The following is a 19,253-nucleotide window of genomic DNA, read 5'->3' as shown; positions in this document are numbered from 1 at the left end:
AAGGGCACAGTTCCAAACTTCCTCCACCCAAAGGCTTTCCAGAGGACGAAGACCTCCTTTAAGGACATCTCGAGAACCTCTCCCTGGAAGAAGCCACTGAACAAGCGTCCTCCCATGCCTGTCCTCTCTGCTCCCAGGGAGGTTCTGATGGCAGTGGCTGCTGCCATCATGCTGGCTGCAGCAGGGAACCCTGGCTGTGGCTGAACACTCCATGAAGCCAGTGGGAGCCCCGCCCTTTCTGAGGTGGAGTGGCCGCTGCAGCCCAGACGCAGGGTTGCAGCTACAGACCCAGGCTCACTGCTCCAGGAGGGCGGGGCTACAGCTGCCCAAACTGCAGCTGTGGATCTGAGTCTCCCCGTGCTCTTAGGGGAGCCGGGAACAGGCAGGATCTGCCTTTCTGGGTGCAGCTGCAGCTGCAGCTGCCAGACCTGTGGCTGCAGACCTGGGCTTCCCGCTCCACGAAGCAGGCAGGAGCCGGGAACAAGCAGGAGCCTGGCCTCTTCTGAGGGGGCGGGGGCAGGAGCTCTTGGGTGCAGCTGTAGCTGCCCTCCCACTCTGCAGCCTGCACCCTCCTCAGGCGCCCCAGGAAGGACAACCCCGCCACTGTCCCTGCAGGCTTATAGGTGTCTGCTTCCACTGCCTGGCCTCTCTCGGCTCCCAGCACCCACTTGGATCTCAGAGTGGGACTAGGGCCAAGAATGGCAGCAGGAGGCAGACAGAGTCCTGGGTGGAAGGGGACAGTGGAAGGCCAGGGAGGGCCTGAAGGCTGGGGGCTGGGCTGCCAGTCCTGTGGACCAGAGTGAGGACTCATGGTGCCTCTTCCAGGCCCACCCATGGCCACCCATGGACCAATCAGCACATACTTCCTTCCCTCTGAGGTCCATAAAAGCCCTGGACTCAGCCAGAGAAGGCAAGAGGATGGCCAGAGGATGGAGAAGGCAGAGAGACAACAGGGCAGAGAGGAGCTACGCCCTCTGCTGAGAGCTTCAGAGACCTGCAGAGATGTCCGAGTGACTTGCCTGCAGAGAGAAGCCACCCTCTCCAGGGCCTCCTCTGCTGACAGCTGAACACTCGACGGATGACCCGCCTACAGAGAGGAGCTACCCACTACTCTGAGCTGTTCTAACACTAAATAAAACTCTTCTTCACCCTTCACTTATCTGCATACCTCATTCTTCCTGGATGCAGGACAAGAATTGGGGCAAAGGTGCTGAGGCCACAGAGGTTTCCAGCCAGAAAAATCGACATCCCAGAGATCCCGTAACATTTCCACTCTAGATCCCCATGTGTCTCCCAGCAGGACAATCTTTCAGAGCACCTTTCCCCAGCACTCCCCTTTCTTCCACCATCCTTATTTCCAACATCTTCCTCCCAAAGCTCACTCTCAATTACTATTTTTGACACCTCTCTCTACATATCCCCCAACTCCTGGGCTGCCCACTCCCCTTTGATGGGATTCTACTCGACAGGCTTTCTTGCACATCTTCTTCTGGTCCTCAGAAAACAACGAAAGTTCCGAGTTCAGAGCTTCTACACACCCACAGTGAAATACAGAAGTGTTTCAAAAGGCAACAGAAATCAGAAGAAATCAATCTTCCCCCGGTGGAAGTGAGGGCCAGGATGCAGGAGTCTCAGAAGCGTTTCATTCCTCAGGGACAACTTTCTGAACAGGGACTTGTCCAAAGACAGCCCATGTGCCAGGCCCTGTTCACAGGCCTCGTGTAAGGGCAGTCAAGGGATACCATGCGGAGGGTTCATCTGGAGGGAGGGCATGCCCACCACATCCAGGCAGGAGTGGCCCAGGCAGAGGGGCGAGCGAGGCCTGTGTGGCTGGAGCAGTGAGTGCTGGGTAGTATGCAGAGAGGTGAGAGGGGGGCTGGGGTGGGCAGCACTTTCTCCGCCAGGACAGCCTGGGCCAGGCCACTGAATCAGGGCTCTGGTGTCTCCGTAGGGCAGAACCATGGTTTGCTGCATCTCTGCCCAGTGCCCTCCATCCAGGGATATGTCTACAGATTGAAGACTAAAGAACCCACATCCACCCAGAGGCCAGTCAGCCCAGCCCACGGCTCTCAAGACACCCTACAATCAAACCTGCCTGCTTCATGAAGGGATATGCAACTCAACAAGCAGGGACGGAGCACCAGAAATGTGCCAGGCCCTGTCTCCAGTTCTGAGGCTACAAAGATGAAGGTGATGCGACCCTGCCCTCTGGGAGTACATGATCTCACGGATCCAACGTCGAGATGAATGAATGCTATAAGACAGGGTAGGAGCTGTGCCAAGAAACACACCGAGGAGGCACCGCAGGGGCTCCTGGTGAGCCTGGGGCTTCTGGCTGAGCCTGGAAGGACCACATCAAGGGGTGGAGGGCGGGGGCAGAGAAAGGCATGTGCGGAAAAGGGGTCTTACTTGTGAGAGACTGTGGTGGGGGGCAGCTGCTTGTGATCGCCCGCCAGGATGCACTTTCTGGCCTTCAGCAGGGGGATCCAGCAGCTCGCCTCGAGGGCCTGGGCACACTCGTCAATGACTACCACGTCGAAGTGGCTCTCAGGCAGCAACTTCAGGGGGCCATCAGCAGACGCACCTGGTGGAAACAGGGAACCGAGCGTCTCCAGGGGCACAGCTGCTTCCCAACAGCCACAGCCACACCAGAGGAGACACCACCAAGCTGGGGTTTCATCAAGGCTTGCATTGCAACTGTGTGGGATAAATTTGTATCTTGTAATAAAAACTTGGCCAAGACATTTTAAAACTCATGGTTCCAGCTCACCTGTGTTTTACGCAGTGGGTACTGTGGCCACAGGCCCCTCTGACCTTCAATCAGCAAAATTAATCACCCTTCGGGGCTGTGACCCCAAGCCCAAGGGATGCTTTCTGAGTTCTAAATATTGTAACTCAATTATTCTCTAAATTTAGAACCTAATTCTCCTCTAAGGTGACTTTCTTGGACATACAGAACAATCAACTGCTGGGCACTCACCTAGAAAAAAGCCTCCATGTATTTGGCAACACAAACCCACTGCCACAGCTTTTCCTTCCTGGGATGCGGTGCAGCAGAGTGCAGCATTCAGGCTGTGAGCAAGACTCGGGCCCCAAGCCGTCTCTAGCAAACAGCGTGGGGCCTCAGGTGAGCCTCCCACCCCCGAGCCTGTTTCCTCACCCACAAACATGGACAATGCCTGCATGTCATGTGATTGTACCACAAAGGGAGATAACATATATAAAGTGCCCGGCATGAGAAGGCAGGTTTCCATAAATGTGATCAATGTTAGTTCCCACCCTTTCTGCCTTCCGAGTGAATTATGCTAATGGTATGTACATAATGCCATGATGAAGACATACTGAGAAATTTCTCAAGATTGACTCTTCAGAGATGGCTAGAAAAAGCACCTATAGGCCGGGTGCGGTGGCTCACGCCTGTGATCCCAGCACTTTAGGAGGCCGAGGTGGGTGGATCATGAGGTCAGGAGATCGAGACCACAGTGAAACCCCGTCTCTACTAAAAAAAATACAAAAAATTAGCTGGGAGCGGTGGCGGGCGCCTGTAGTCCCAGCTACTCGGGAGGCTGAGGCAGGAGAATGGCGTGAACCCGGGAGGCGGAGCTTGCAGTGAGCCGAGATGGCGCCACTGCACTCCAGGCTGGGTGACAGCGAGACTCCGTCTCAAAAAAAAAAAAAAGAAAAAAAGAAAAAGCACCCACAGAGGAGACAGAACTTGGCTGGGCTTTGGATAATTAAGAGACATGTTTAGGTTACAGATGTGACTTCACAGTACAGAAAAACCAGACTTCGTGATGGAGAAGCACTTCCAGGAACTCACTCTAGTTCCCCAACAACCAGGAGGGAACAGAAAGGCCACAAAGGCCACAAGCTGACCTTGTGGGGCTCGGCGGGTGCCTCCTAATTTCCAGCAAGTGCTGTCCTTGAAGCCAGAGAAGGATGTCAGCAAAGAGACTCTCACAAGCTCTGAGAATTCTCTCCTCCATGAAAGCAACAAGGCATCGGCCAATGGTCAGAATCAACTTTCTCAGAATTCTGGAAACTCGCCAAAGGCTTGCAGCAATCAGGGAAGTGTTCATTCCAGAAAAGCATCTGAATCCCCGTCAGCACAGGAGCTCGGTGGCACTGAAACCTGCCCTATTCCCAGCCATCCCTATGGCAGCCTTGAAACCCTCAGCCTGAAGTCAGGGTGAAAACCAGCACCTGGCAGCCCCAGGGGATGCAGAACAGGGTTGGCATTCCTGAAAAGCCCCACTCCAGAAACTGTGCTTATCTCATCTGTCTGGGAATCCTCTGGTAGACCACATTCAAAAGACTTTATCTGAGCTCATGCAATACAAACAGTCTTTTCCCTGGTGGTGTTTGTCAAAAACTGTCAGAGGTAATCGTTGAACATCACAGTTTTCTAAGACAGAGAATAATGGTCGCAGCAAATGATAGGATAACCAAAGTTTTAAGCTGGGGAATGAGATATCCTCAGGGGGCTTTGAAAAGCTCCAACATGTTCCCAGGAATCTAGAAGGCCACACACATGTACAGGGCTCAGGAAAGACCTCAGGAGGCCCTCAGCTCTCACCTGTGGCTCAGCTCAAGGCACTGCACACACGGGAAGTGAAAGCTGAGAGTCACAAACAGCCTGGCTCTGTGTTGAAGGTGTGCCCAAGCACACACACAGAGCCACTCAGCAAAGACTAGGGCATTTATGGCTCCAGGAGTTCAGGGGGATTTCTGTCTAATCACTAGCTGGCCACTAAGTTGTATTAGACTTTAGTGGACACAGAAGACGAAAAATACAGATTTTACAGAATTAGTCCAGAAAAGTCACTAAACAAACAACAAGTGGCAACAACAACAAACCCCGGGGTGGGAAGAGAACCTGACTTCCAGAGTTGCCACATTCTATTATTTAAAATCATCCATTTTCAACAAAAAAACTACAAGGCACATAGACAGTCATGAAAATATGGCCAATATTCAGGGGAAAAAAGGCAATCAACAGATACTTGAGGCTGGGAGCGGTGGCTTACACCTGTAATCCCAACACTTTGGGAGGCCGAGGTTGGTGGATCAACTGAGCCAGGAGTTCAAGACCTGCCTGGCCAACGTGGTGACCCCATCTCTACTAAAAATACAAAAATTAGCCAGGCGTGGTGGTGGATGCCTGTAATCCCAGCTACTCGGGAGGCTAAGGCAGGAGAATCACTTGAACCTAGGAGACGGAGGTTGCAGCAGGCCGAGATCACACTATGGCACTCCAGCCTGAGCAACAGAGCGAGACTCCATCTCCAAAAAATAAAATAAAATAAATAAATAAATAAACTGGATACTAGAGAAAGCCCAGATGCTGATCTTACTAGACAAAGACTTGAAATATCAGTGATTCTAAGTATGTTTAAACAGCAAAAGGGAAACAAGTCTAAAGAAATAAAGTATGAGAATAATGTCTCACCAAATAAGAGAATATCAATAAAGAGACAGGAATAATTTTTTAAAAAATACCACACAGAGGCCAGCATGGTGGTTCACGCCTGTAATCCCAGCACTTTGGGAGGCTGAGGCACACAGATCACGAGGTCAAGAGATAGAGACCATCCTGGCCAACATGGTAAAACCCTGTCTCTACTAAAAATACAAAAATAAGCTGGGCGTGGTGGCACATGCCTGTAGACCCAGCTACTCGGGAGGCTGAGGCAGGAGAATTGCTTGGACCTGGGAGGCAGAGGTTGCAGTGAGCCGAGATCACGCCACTCCATTCCAGTCTGGTGACAGAGAAAGACTCCATCTCAAAAAAAAAAAAAAAAAAAGCACCACACAGAAATTCTGGAGTTGAAAAGTACAATAACTGAAATAATAACTGAAATTCACTAGAAGGATTCAACAGGAGAGAATGATCAGCAAACTTGAAGAGAGGTCCATTGAGAAGATCCAGCCTGAAGATCAGAAAGAAAAAAATGGAAGAAAATGAACAGAGCTTCAGAGATCTGTGGGGCATTATCAAGTGAATCAACTGATTTATAATGGGAGTTGTAGACGGAGAGGAGAGTAGAATAAGGGCAGAAAGAATACCTGAAAAAATAATGGCTGAAAACTCCCCAAATTTGATGAAAAACATGAATCTAAACATCCAAGAAGCTCCACAAACTCCATGTAATTTACTCACAGAGATCCACACCTAACACATGATAATCACACACTCAAAAGACAAAAGACGACACTTGAAAGCAGCAATAGGGCAGCAACTCGTCACACATAAGGAGCCCTCAATGAGATCAATAGCTGCTTTCCCACCAGAAACTATGCAGGCAGTGGAATGACACGTTCAAAGGGCTGAAAGACTGTCAACCAAGAATTCTATACTCAGCAAGACTATCCTTCAAAAATGAAGGAGAAACTAAGACACGTCCAGATAAAGATGAGCTTAGAGAATCTGTCACAGCAAACCTGCCCTTCAAGAAATACCAAAGGGAGTCCTTTGGAGACAGTAACTCAAATCTACATGAAGAAATAAAGGCAAATACATGGGTAAACATAAAAGACCCCATAAATGTATTTTCTGCTTGTGACCCTTTTTTTCTCCTGTCTGATTTAAAACACAACTGGATAAAGCAATAACTATAAAGCCAATTAGAATCTAGCCAGGTGTGGTGGCTCACTCCTGTAATCCTAGAACTTTGGGAGGCCAAGGTGGGCAGATCATTTGAGGTCAGAAGTTCGAGACCAGCCTGGCCAACATGGTGAAATCCAGTCTCTGCAAAAAATACAAAAAAAATTAGCTGGGCATGGTGGCATGCACCTGCAATCCCAGCTACTCAGGAGGCTGAGGCACAAGAATCACTTGAACCAGGGAGGAGGAGGCTAGAGTGAACCAAGATTGTGCCATTGCACTCCAGCCTGGGCAACAGAGCGAGACGCTGTCTCATAAAAAAAAAAAACAGAACCTAGACTCTGTTCCTTAGAGCAGCCCAACAGCTGAGAGGTTGTGGCAAACAGACTCTAAGGCAGGGATGTGCAATCTTTTGGCTTCCCAGGGCCATATTGAAAAAAGAAGAATTGTCTTGGGCCACACATAAAATACGCTAACATTAACAATAGCTGATGAGCTTGAAAGAAAAAATCACACACACAAAAATCTCATAATGTTTTAAGAAAGTTTACAAATTTGTGTTGGGCCACATTCAAAGTATCCTGGGCTGCATGCGGCCTGCAGGCCTTCAGTTAGACAAGCTTGCTTTAAGGTATGCCCCAGGATCCTGGCCACTGGTATTCACATCTTGCATAATCCCTTCCCCTCGAGTGTGGGTGGGGCCTGAGACTTGCTTCTAATCCACAGAATAGGGCAAAGGTGATGAGATGTGACATCCTCGATAACATTACATAAGACAACCCATTGTGCTAGGAGACTGTGTCTCTTGCTGGCTCTTAGGAAGCAAGCAGCCATGTTGGCAAGGCCTATGGGGCAGGCAGCTAAGAGTGGCGTCCAGCCAACACCCAGCAAGAACCCACAGGGAACTGAATGCTGCCAACAACCACATGAGCCTGAAGGCAGATCCTTTCCAGGCAAGTTTCAGATGAGACTGCAGCCCCCACTGACACCTCGATCGCAGTCTCATGAGATCCTGAGCAGAGCACCTTGTTCAGCTGGGCCTGGGCTCTCCGCCCAGATAAACTGTAGAATAATAAACATGGGTTGTTTTCAGCTGCTACCTTTGTGGTACTATTATCACACAGGAACAACCCAGAGGTCTCACAAACATTCCTAAACCCCAAAAGGGTGGTTGACAAGATTCCCACAACAGTCACAAGGTACATAGCTCTGGAACAGGAGTGCTCTCTCCTGGCTACAAGAGAGAATGTGCGTCCTCCACCTCTGCCCAAGACGGAATAGCAGGGACTGTATTTACTCTCCCATCTCAAGTAACACCCCCCACCCCAGGCAGTTATTTAAAATTTTGTTTAAATAACCAAAACCACACTCTTCAGGACACTAGACAACAGGTAACAAAGAAAAGTAACCCCTGAGTAACGAGAGACAAAGGAGGTGAGCCCTGGGGTTGCCCCAGCTTTCTGCCTTGGGAGTTTCCAGGAAAGAGCACAGAGAAGGGGCAGCCAGGTAGAGCCTAGAAGGCTCCCTGAGTTGAGAAGACAAGGTTGAGAATCTGTGGAGACCAATGCAGGCAGAGTTTCCAGGACAAAATGCCAAAGAGACTGCTACACAGAGAGAAAAAACCTCGGCTGCGAGATTCCCTTGGGTATTGTGATTAGCACATGCTTACGAGAAAATTACTCCAGGCCTGGGAAAAATACCATCCAAAACAATGAGAGAAAAGTGCCCAGTGCTCACACGAGGCCGGGAACAGCCCCTAATCCCACCAGTCAAACTCAAAAATCTCATGATGCAGGGTGCATTGGGTAGGAAGCTCAAAAGGTCTTACCTCAGTACAGGGGAATATTAACACTGGACTAAGCACTGATCCAGACCCTAACACATCTCAAAAGTAAGACTCAAAAGGATTAAACTGTTTACAAGTAACTTTACTGCTTCCCAAAACCAAGCACAAGTAACTTTACTGTTTCCCAAAACCAAGCACAAGAATATTATAGGAGACTGGGCGTGGTGGCTCACACCAATCCCAGCACTTTGGGAGGCCGAGGCAGGCAGATCACTTGAGGTCAGGAGTTTGAGACCAGCCTGGCCACCATGGTGAAACCTCGCCTCTACTAAAAATACAAAAATTAGCTGGGCATGGTAGCGCGTGCCTGTAGTCCCAGCTACTCAGGATACTGAGTCAAGAGAATCACTTGAATCCAGGAGGCAGAGGTTGCAGTGAGCCAAGATCACACCACTGCACTCCAGCATGGGTGACAGAGCAAGAGGCTGTCTCAAAAAACAAAACAAAAAAAAGCAAAAAAAAGATTATAGGAATACAAAAATATTCAATATTCAGCATGCAACAACGTAAAATCCTCAATGGCCGGTATCCAAACAAACATTAGCAGGCCCGTAAAAAGGTAGGAAAACACAACCACTCAAGGGGACAGTTCATCGAAAGAGACCAAAAATGACATAGGTGATAGAAATAATAGTCTAGAACATTCAAAATAGTTATTATAGTTGTATTCCAAATGTTAAAAAAATTAAGTAAGAACATCAAAGATATAAAAAGACTCTTATTTCTGGATGTCAGATGAAAGTTACACTGGATGGGACAGATGTTAGATTAGGCATGAAAGAAGGAAATTAGTGAACTCAGAAACATAGCAATAAGCAAGTATAAAGGTTCAGCTGTGCAAGATAAATTCTATAGATCCGCTGCACAACATGATGCCTATAGTTAACAATATTATATAGTACACTTAAACATTTAAGAGGGTAAATCTCATGTTGTGTTCTCACCACAATGTTAAAAAACATGAGGCCGGGTGCAGTGGCTCACCCCTGTAATCCCACCACTCTGGAAGGCCAAGGCAGGCGGATCACGAGGTCAGGAGTTCGAGAGCAGCCTGGCCAATGTGGTGAAACCCCGTCTCTACTAAAAATACAAAAATTAGCCAGGCGTGGTGGTGTGCATCTGTACTCCCAGCTATTCATTCTGGAGGCTGAGGCAGAAGAATCGCTTGAACCTGGGAGGCGGAGCTTGCAGTGAGCCGAGATTGCGCCACTGCACTCCAGCCTGGGCGGCAGAGCGAGACTCCGTCTCAACAAAAAAAAAAACAAAAAAAAAAACATGAAGCAAACAGCTCCAGGGCAAATCATAGTCAAATTACTTAAAACCAGTGATAAAGAAAGCATCATTTTCTTTCTTTTTTTTTTTTTGAGACGGAGTCTGGCTCTGTCATCCAGGCTGGAGTACAGTGGTGCAATCTCGGCTCACTGCAATCTCTGCTTCCGGGTTCAAGAGAGTCTCCTGCCTCAGCCTCCTTAGCATGTGGGATTATAGGCGCCCACCACCACACCCGGCTAATTTTTTTGTATTTTTAGTACATGTGGGCCAGGCTGGTCTCGGGCTCCTGACCTCAGGTGATCCGCGTGCCTTAGCCTCCCAAAGTGCTGAGATTACAGGCATGAGCCACCACACCTGGCTGAAAAAATCTTAAATGCAGACAGAAGAAAAAAGACATGTTACATACAAAGGAACAAGGATAAGGATGACTGATTTCTCTTCAGAAATACTCAAGCAGATGACAGTGGACAACATCTTTAAAATATTGCAAGGAAAACTGTTAATCTAGAATTCTCACACAGCAAAAATATCTTTCAAAACTGCAGGTGAAAAAGACATTTTCAGACATACAAAAGCTATTAGACTGCATCACCAGCCGACCCACACTACAAGAAGTGATCATGGATGCCCTTCAGGTGGAAGGAAAATGATGCCACATGGAAATACACAACCTAAACCAAAAGAAAACAAAGCGCCAAAAGCAGTAACTACGTGGGCAAATATGAAGATGTTTTTCTTATTATTTAAAGCTCTTTAAAGATAACTCACCATTAAAACAAGAACAAGTATTGTAAGGCTTAGAATATATGTATAAGAAAAATATATGACAAAAGCATAAATGCTAAGTGGAGAGAAATGTTAGTTTGCAATCATAAAGCCCTTATGCTGTATGTGAGGTGGCATATGAATAGACTATGATGGGTTAAAGACACATACTGTAAGGCCTAAAGTAACCACTAAAACAATCAAATACAGATATATAGCTAACAAGCCAACAAAAACAAAAATAGGCCAGGCGTGATGGTTCATGCCTATAATCCCAGCACCAAGGTGGCCAAGGTGGGAGGATGCCCTGAGTCCAGGAGTTCAAGACCAGCCTGGGCAACACAGCAAGACCTTGTCTCTACAAATCATCTTTTAAAAATAAATAAATAAATAAAAATAAAATCCTAAGAAATCTTCACTCACGGGGCATAGTGAGAACTTAGGTAAAAAAAAAAAAAAAAAAAAAGAAAGAAATGTTCAATTAATTAATTAAAAGAAAGCAGAAGAGGAAGAAAATATAACAAAGAACAAACGGCAGAAACTGTCAAACTGGATAATAAAGCAAGGCCCAGCTATATGCTACCTACAAAAAAATTCACTTTAGGCCAAAGTGGGAGGATCACTTGAGGCCAGGAGTTTGAGACCAGCCTGGGCAACATCACAAGACCCCATCTCTAAAAGAAAAAAAGAAAAGAGCATTTTTAAAATTAGCCAGGTGTAGTGGCTCATGCCTACAGTACTAGCTACTCGGGAGGCTGAGGTCGGAGGATTACTTGAGCCAAAGAGTGCAAGGCTACAGCAAGTTATGATCACGCCTCTGCACTCCAGTCTGAGCAACAGAGCAAGACTCTCTCTTTAAAAAGAAATAAACAGTCCAGGCACAGTGGCTTACACTTGTAATCCTAGCACTTTGGGAGGCAGAGGTGGGAGGACTGTTTGAGCCCAGGAGCTCGAGATCAGCCTAGGCAACACAGTGAGATCTTGTCTCTACTAAAAATCAAAAAAATGAGCAGGGTGTGATAGCACGTGTCTGTCGTCCCAGCTACTTGGGAGGCTGAGGTGGGAGAATCACTTCAGCCCAGGAGGTTGAGGCTGCAGGGAGCTGTGACTGCACCACTGCACTCTAGTTAGGGTGACACAGTGAGACCGTGTCTCAAATATTTTTTAAAAGATCACTTTAAACATAAAGACACAAATAGGTTCTAAGAAAAAGGATAGAAAAAGATAGACCACACTAACACTAGTTAAAAGAAAGCTGGGGGCCGGGTGCAATGGCTCACGCCTGTAATCCCAGCAACTCAGGAGGTCAGTGTGGGAGGATTGCTTGAGGCCACGCGTTCGTGGTTAAGGCTGGAGTACAGCTTTGACCGCACCACTGTGCTCCAGCCTAGGTGACAGATTGGGACTCTGTCTCTTAAAAATAAAAAGAAAGCTGGACAACATGGATGAACCTTGAGGGCATTACGCTAAATAAAACGAGCCAGTCACAAGAAGACAAATCCACTTACTCGAGGTATCTAAAATAATAAAACTCTTAGAAACCGACAGTAGAATAGTGACTGCCAGGACCTGGGGACAGGGAAAAAGGGAACTGCTGTTCAACAGATACAGAGCTTCAGGTCTGCAAGATGAAAATGTTCTAGAGATCTGCTGTACAACAACATGCATACAATTAATGCTACTGTACTACAGACTTAAAAAGGGTTATGATGGTAAATTTTACATGTTTTTGATCATAATGAAAAGAAAAGCAAGCTGAAATGCTGAAATGATTATTTTAATATCAGACAAAGTAGATTTCAAAAAAAGAATATTACCAGGGATAAAGCAGATCATTTCATAATGATAAATTTGTTAATTAATCAAGAAAACATAGCCCCACATTTATGACCCCAATAAAAGAGCTTCCAAAGATATGAAGCAAAAACCAATAGAACTGCCGGGAAAAACAGACATGTCCAGTTATATTCAGAGATTTCAACATCCCTGTCTCAATATAGTAGACTTGAACCACATCATCAACCATCATGATCTGACTACTTACAGAACACTCAATAAAATCAGAACACACATTCTGTCAAGTGTGCATGGAACACTCACAAAGACAGAGACCAGATTCTGGACCATAAAGTAAGTCTCGATGAACTATCCAAGTCATGAGAGTATGTCCTCTGACCACATGGAACTAAATTAGAAATCAACAACAGAAAGTAAGCCAGGTGCAGTGGCACATGCTGGGAGCCCCAGCTCCTCAGGAGGCTGAGCTGGGAGAATCACTTGAGCCCAGGAGTTTGAGTCCAGCCTGGGCAACATAGTGAGATCCCATATGGGGATGGGGATGGGGATGGCAACGGGGACGGGGACAAGGAGAGGAGAGGAGATGAGAGGAGAGGAGAGGAGCAACATCGTGAGATCCCACATGGGACGGGGACGGGGACGGGGAGGGGAGGGGAGTGAAGAGGAGAGGAGATCAACAACAGAAAGATATCTGGACATTTCCCAACTATTTGGAAACTATATAACACTTCTAAAAAACCAAAAGCCAAATGAGATAGCATTTTGAAATGAATGAAATGTATCAGCATTTGTGGGATGCCACAAAAGCAGTACTTCGGGAGACATTTATGGAGCTAAATGCTCATTATCAGAAAAAAAAAAAAGGTCTCAAATCAATGATCTCAGCTTCTACATTAAGAAGCAAGAAAAAGAACAAGCCCAAGAAAACAGAAAACAATGAAGATCAATGTGGAAATAAATGAAACAGAAAAACAATAGAGAAAAAGCAAAAGCCGGTTCTTTGGGAAGATCAACTGAAACCTCCAGCCAGGCCAGGCACGGTGAGTCACACCTGTAATCCCAGCACTTTAGGAGGCTGAGGCAGGGGGATCCCTTGAGCCCAGGAGTTTGAGACCAGCCTGGGCAACATAGTGAGACCCTGTCTCTTTTTTTGTTTTGCTTTGTTTTTTTGGTTTTGGGGTTTTTATTTTTTTGAGGCAGAGTCTTGCTCTGTCGCCCAGGCTGGAGTGCAGTGGTGTGATCTTAGTTCACTGCAACCTCCGCCTCCAGGATTCAAGCAATTCTCCTGCCTCAGCTTCCCAAGTAGCTGGAATTACAGGTGCATACCACAACTCTAATTTTTGTATTTTTAGTAGAGACGGGGTTTCGCCATGTTGGCTAGGCAGGTCTCAAACTCCTGACCTCAGGTGATCCACCCACGTTGGCATCCCAAAGTGCTGGGATTACAGGTGTGAGCCACTGCGCCTGGCAAAGACCCTGTCTCTTAAAATATATATATATATGTATATATAAAGTCTAAATTTAAAAAAAAACCTCCAGCCAGAAGAGCAGGAAAAAAAACAACACACAAACCAATATCAGGAATAATACAGGTTATATCATGACAGATTCTGCAGATAGTAAAAGAAGAATAAGGGCATATTAGGAACCACTTCATAACTCTAAATTCAACAACTCAGATGAAATGGACAAACTTCTTGAAAGCTACAAGCTCACGGAAGAAGAGAACCTGAACAGCCCTTTATCTATTGAAGAAGTTGAATCTGTAGTTCAAAACCTCTCTATGAAGAAAACTGTAGGTACGGAGGCCTTCCCTAGTGAACTCTACCCAACTTTTAAGAAAGAAATACCAATTCTAAACAAACTCTTCCAGAAAACAGAAGAGGGAACACACCCCAACTCCTTCTTCGAGGCCACACAGGCGGGATGGAGATGCCCCCTCACCTGTGTTTGTTGCAAGGACCACGTTTGCCGAAGTGAGGCTCTCGAGCATAGCTGCTTCTTCCCTCTCCTTCAGTTCTTTTCTTAATAGCTTAATTTCATTTCGAAAATTACTTTTCTCTCTCTTATCCTGGGTCTTTTTGTTTTTCACCTATAAAGAAAAACAAAGGAGATACACTTACTTCAGTCCAACTTTGTACTTCTTCAACTCTATTTATGAAGTGCTTCTATTTATATCATTTGGTCCAGTTCAATAAGCTCCTTAAAAAACACTCAGAAATCTTCCTTGAAAGAGACACAGATACATACACGCAACTAAGCACCTTACATCCTCACTTGCCTTAAAGTCACAGGAAGGGACATTTTCAGTCCTGGAAAGAGACCACGTTTTTAACTCAGAGGAGACCAGAAATTGGACCAGCCCTGCCCTGCGCACAGGCATTTGATCTTGGGGAAGAAAAAGCGCTTGCCCGCCTCAGGATTTGGGTTGTAGGAGCTTACGAATGGAGAGACTGAGCTTCACATATTATTCTACATTTTTCAAGAGATTAAAAAAATTTTTTTCAACCCATAATCAAAACCTCAACTTACTTTAATATCTCAAAAAGATGGAACTGGCCAGGCGCAGTGGCTGACGCCTGTAATCCCAGCACTTTGGGAGGCCGAGGCAGGCAGATCACGAGGTCAGGAGATCAAGACCATCCTGGCTAACAGTGAAACGCTGTCTCTACTAAAAATACAAAAAATTAGCTGGGCATGGTGTGCGCCTGTAATCCCAGCTACTCGGGAGGCTGAGGCAGGAAAATTGCATGAACCCAGGAGGCGGAGGTTGCAGTGAGCTGAGATTGTACCACTGCACTCTAGCCTGGGCGACAGAGCAAGATTCTTTAAAAAAAAAAAAAAGATGTAACCTTTCCTTATTTGTGATTTCTACTTTGGGGGATGGAGTTTTAGCAGCGGTGATAGGAGGTGTTTTACTGTGCATAATTTACAGAGAAAGAAAATCCCCAAAAGCACCAATTTCAACAGGAAATGAAATCACCCACATTTGTGATGAGCAAACAACATCACGCATATTCCTCCGCCACCTCGGACCTGCGTGACATGCATCTATCCTTCCTCCACCTCCCAGCAGGCGGCCCATCCCCATGCTGCCACGCAAGCAGCCTGGACGCCACGGGCCCATAGCAAAGACTGGCTCCCAGCACCCTCTCTGCTGCCACCACTCCTCCGAGGTTAGGGCACTGAGGGTGCAGGTGCTGACAGTGAGCACACAGGATAAGATGTGAGCACAGACATTAGAGCAAAGACTGGTGCCCAGCACCCTCCCTGCTGCCACCACTCCTCTGGGGCTAAGACACCGAGGGGTGTAGGTGCCAACAGTGAGCACAGAGGACAAGAAGTGAGCACAGATGTTAGAGCAAAGACTGGCTCCAGCACCCTCCCTGCTGCCATTACTCCTTTGAGACTAAGACACCGAGGAGTACCGGTGCCGACAGTGAGCACAAAGGACTGGACGTGAGCACAGACACTACAGCAAAGTGTACATGGGAGAACCAAAGAGCTCAAAAGTGTCGGAGTGTCGGGCTTGGGGGAAAGGCCCTCTCAGATGGAATGAACCTACCACCGCCCTACCTCTCCAGCCGACTGGTGGCCTCTTTCACAAGGAGAAGGTGGAATGGACAGAAAGCTCTAGGAGGATGCCAGTTTTTTCAATGTTTATTTTCAGGCTACTTTTCTCCCATTGCCACTACTAGCAAGACAACAGGACCAGATAGAAAGACACCCAGGAAAATTTTGGGGTTTTTTTTGAGACGGAGTCTTGCTCTGTCACCGAGGCTGGAGTGCAGTGGAGTGACCATGGCTCACTGCAACCTCCACCTCCCAGATTCAAGAGATTCTCCTGCCTCAGCCTCTCAAGTAGCTGGGATCACAGGTGTCCGCTATCACGCTCAGCTAATTTTTGTATTTTTAATAGAGACGGGGTTTCACCATGTGGGCCAGGCTGGTCTCGAACTCCTAACCTCAACTGATCCGCCCTCTTCGGCCTCCCAAAGTGCTGGGATTGCAGGCCTGAGCCACTGCATCCGGCTGGAAAATGTTTTCTTTACAATTCCTCACACCTACTAAGTGCTGTGAAGACAGCTGAGACTCTGTTAAATGCTAAGTATAGTTCTCTACCAAAAATGGGCAGCCCTGGCTGGGTGCAGCGGCTCACACCTGTAATCCAGCACTTTGGGAGGCTGAGGCGGGTGGATCACTTGAGGTCAGGAGTTCGAGACCAGCCTGGCCCACATGGCGAAACCCCATCTCTACTAAAAATAAAAAAAATTAGCTGGGTGTGGTGGCACATGCCTTTAGTCCCAGCTACTTGGGAGGGTGAGGCACAAGAATCATTTGAACCCGGGAGGCGGAAGCTGCAGTGAGCCAAGACAGCGCCACTGCACTCCAGCCTGGGTGAGACAGCGAGACTCCATCTCAAAAAAAAAAAAAACAAAGGCCAGGCATGGTGGCTCATGCCTGTAATCCCAGCACTTTGAGAGGCCAAGGCGGGCAGAGCACCTGAGGTCAGGAGTTCAAGACCAGCGTGACCAATAGGATGAAACCGCATCTCAACTAAAAATAGAAAAATTAGCCAGGCGTGGTGACACGCACCTGTAGTCCTAGCTACTAGGGAGGCTGGGGCACTCCAGCCTGGGCAATGAGAGCAAAACTCCGTCACAAAAAAAAAAGGGCAGCCCAATTTTTAAAACTATTAAAGGAATCGACGGAAGCAAGAGAAGATGAAGAGGAATGCAGACAGATAAATTTGCTCCTTAAAAAGACTGTAGATCAGAAGCCCACACCCTGCATGGACACTGGCCATGACACCTACAAAGACCTGGTCGATGTCCTTCCTGATATCTGCAACAATCTGGGCACTGTCGCTCCGCGCTAAAACCGCATCCAGGGAGTGCTGCTGAATGGACTCCAGGAGGCGGGCGGGGTGCCCCAGGCGCAGAATCCGCTGCTTACACAGAGCCAGGCGCTCCACCAGATTGTCCACGGCGATGTTGGAGGGGGCGCAGCACAGAACCTGGGAACCGCAAGTTAGGATCTGGTCATTTACTTTGTAATCAAACCACTGAAGTTGACACTAGAACAATAAAAAGCCTTAAAGATACAGAGAAGCACAAGGCATGTACACACATGCTCTCAATCAAACCTTGCACTCATTTTCCAAGCCCACGTGTGATCCGATTCTTCCGGTACCCCAAGGCAAGAACCCGGGATACAGAAAGCCCTCTGTCCTTGTGATAAGGAAGGGGATCTAATTGAGCTGGTTAATATAAGCTGCCTATAGACGGCAAACTAAGAGAGCACCCTATAACACACAGAGGTGTAAACATCCACCCCTAGACACTGCCATGAGGTTGGAGCCCACAGCCTGCCCATCTGTATGCTCCCCTGCAGGTCTGAGCAGCGGGGCACTGAAGAAGCGAGTCACAGCCCCATCACACACCCTGCGAGGGGGACAAGGGAACCCTTCCCGTTTCAAATGGACTCAGAGTTGTCTCCCGAACACTGTAGCTCCACTATATTTTTCTTTCTTTTTTTTTTTTTTGAGACAAGGTCTTGCTCTATGGCCCAGGCTGGAGTGCAGTGGCAGGATCATGGAGAAACCGGCTCAATAGTCCCATGGGCAGTTGTTTTTGGATAAAGAGAAATTGACCATCTGCTGTTTATGCTTCAAACTTATTTATGTGAGTTCCTTCCTCAGAAAAGGACATTTAGGCCCCTCAAAAAAGTATCAAAGATCTGAAAATCACCAGACCACTATAGGTGCCTCCTTTCCCTCCCTAGTTCCTGTTTTTTACACATTGCTACATTTCTTCCCTGCTATATAAACCCCTAGTTTTAGTCAGGGAGATGGGTTTGAGGATGAGCTCCCATCTCCTCGGCTGCACCATCTGATTATAAAGCCTCTTCCTTGGCAATACTTGTCCTCAGTAACTGGCTTTCTGTGTGGTGAGCAGCAAGATCTAGACCACATTCCTGGTGTTTCGTGACTTCCCAGGCTCAAGCTATCTTCCTGGCTCAGCCTCCCAAGTAGCTGAGACTGCAGGCATGCATCACCATGCCCAGCTAATTTTTTCTACTTTTTGTAGAGACTGGGTCTTGCTATGTTGCCCAGACTGACCTCAAACTCCTGGGTTCAAGTGATCCTCCTGCCTTGGGCTCCCAAAGTGCTAGGATAAACATGAGCCACCACACCCAGCCACAGCTCCACTATTAAAAGTGAGACGCTGGCCAAATATGGTGGCTCATGCCTGTAATTCCAAAACTTTGGGAGGCCAAGGTGCGAGGTCAGGAGTTCAAGACCACTCTGGACAACATAGTGAGACCCCATCTCTTGGGGGAAAAAAAAAAAAGAGTAGGTGGCAACCAGCAGAGGAGGCAGAGAGTCTCTGCAGGCCCTTAAGCTTAAAACAAACAGCGGCTCAGGAAGGAGGCTCAGCCACCCACTCTCCACGACCAGCATCGCCTCCAACCCCACTGACATGTCCCAAGGCACATCTCCACCAAAGCATGCACACAGGTGTGTCTTGGCTCATTTTTAGTGAATAGTCAGCACCCAATTAAAACCACCAATCTGCTCCCTTCCAATAAGTCATCTTTTCTTACCAGTTTTCAAACATGTGCAAAGACACTCACTCATAGGAAAACCACTGGATGTAATCTTTTAACCAAGTGACAGGCTTCCCTGCAGCTCTCCCCGAGTTCCATTGCTGGCTCTGCCACTCTGAGTGCTGGGCACTTGACCTTGTTTCTCAGTTTCCTCATCTTTTTTTTTTTTTTTTGGAGATGGAGTTTTGCTCTTATTGCCCAGGCTGGAGTGTAATGACGTGATCTTAGTTCACTGCAACCTCTACCTCCCAGGTTCAAGCGATTCTCCTGCCTCAGCCTCCCAAGTAGCTGGGATTACAGGTGTGTGCCACCACACCCAGCTAATTGTTTTGTATTTTTAGTAGAGATGGGGTTTCACCA

At 47.4% G+C, this 19,253-nt stretch overlaps 1 protein-coding gene across 1 annotated transcript in view; it reads right to left on the bottom strand.

The window, feature by feature from the left end:
• IGHMBP2 (immunoglobulin mu DNA binding protein 2) overlaps nucleotides 1–19,253 on the bottom strand; it is a 38,960-nt gene that overhangs the window by 8,878 nt on the left and 10,829 nt on the right. The window contains exons 6-8 of the mRNA XM_055270758.2: nucleotides 17,101–17,301; nucleotides 14,229–14,376; nucleotides 2,410–2,584 (exon numbers count right to left, since the gene is read on the bottom strand). Of these exons, the coding sequence (XP_055126733.2) occupies nucleotides 2,410–2,584; nucleotides 14,229–14,376; nucleotides 17,101–17,301 (524 nt within the window). The remainder of the gene's footprint in view (nucleotides 1–2,409; nucleotides 2,585–14,228; nucleotides 14,377–17,100; nucleotides 17,302–19,253) is intronic.

Source organism: Symphalangus syndactylus, chromosome 1, assembly GCF_028878055.3.
Source record: "Symphalangus syndactylus isolate Jambi chromosome 1, NHGRI_mSymSyn1-v2.1_pri, whole genome shotgun sequence".
NCBI lineage: Eukaryota > Metazoa > Chordata > Mammalia > Primates > Hylobatidae > Symphalangus > Symphalangus syndactylus.
This window is presented reverse-complemented; position numbering and strand designations above follow the sequence as displayed.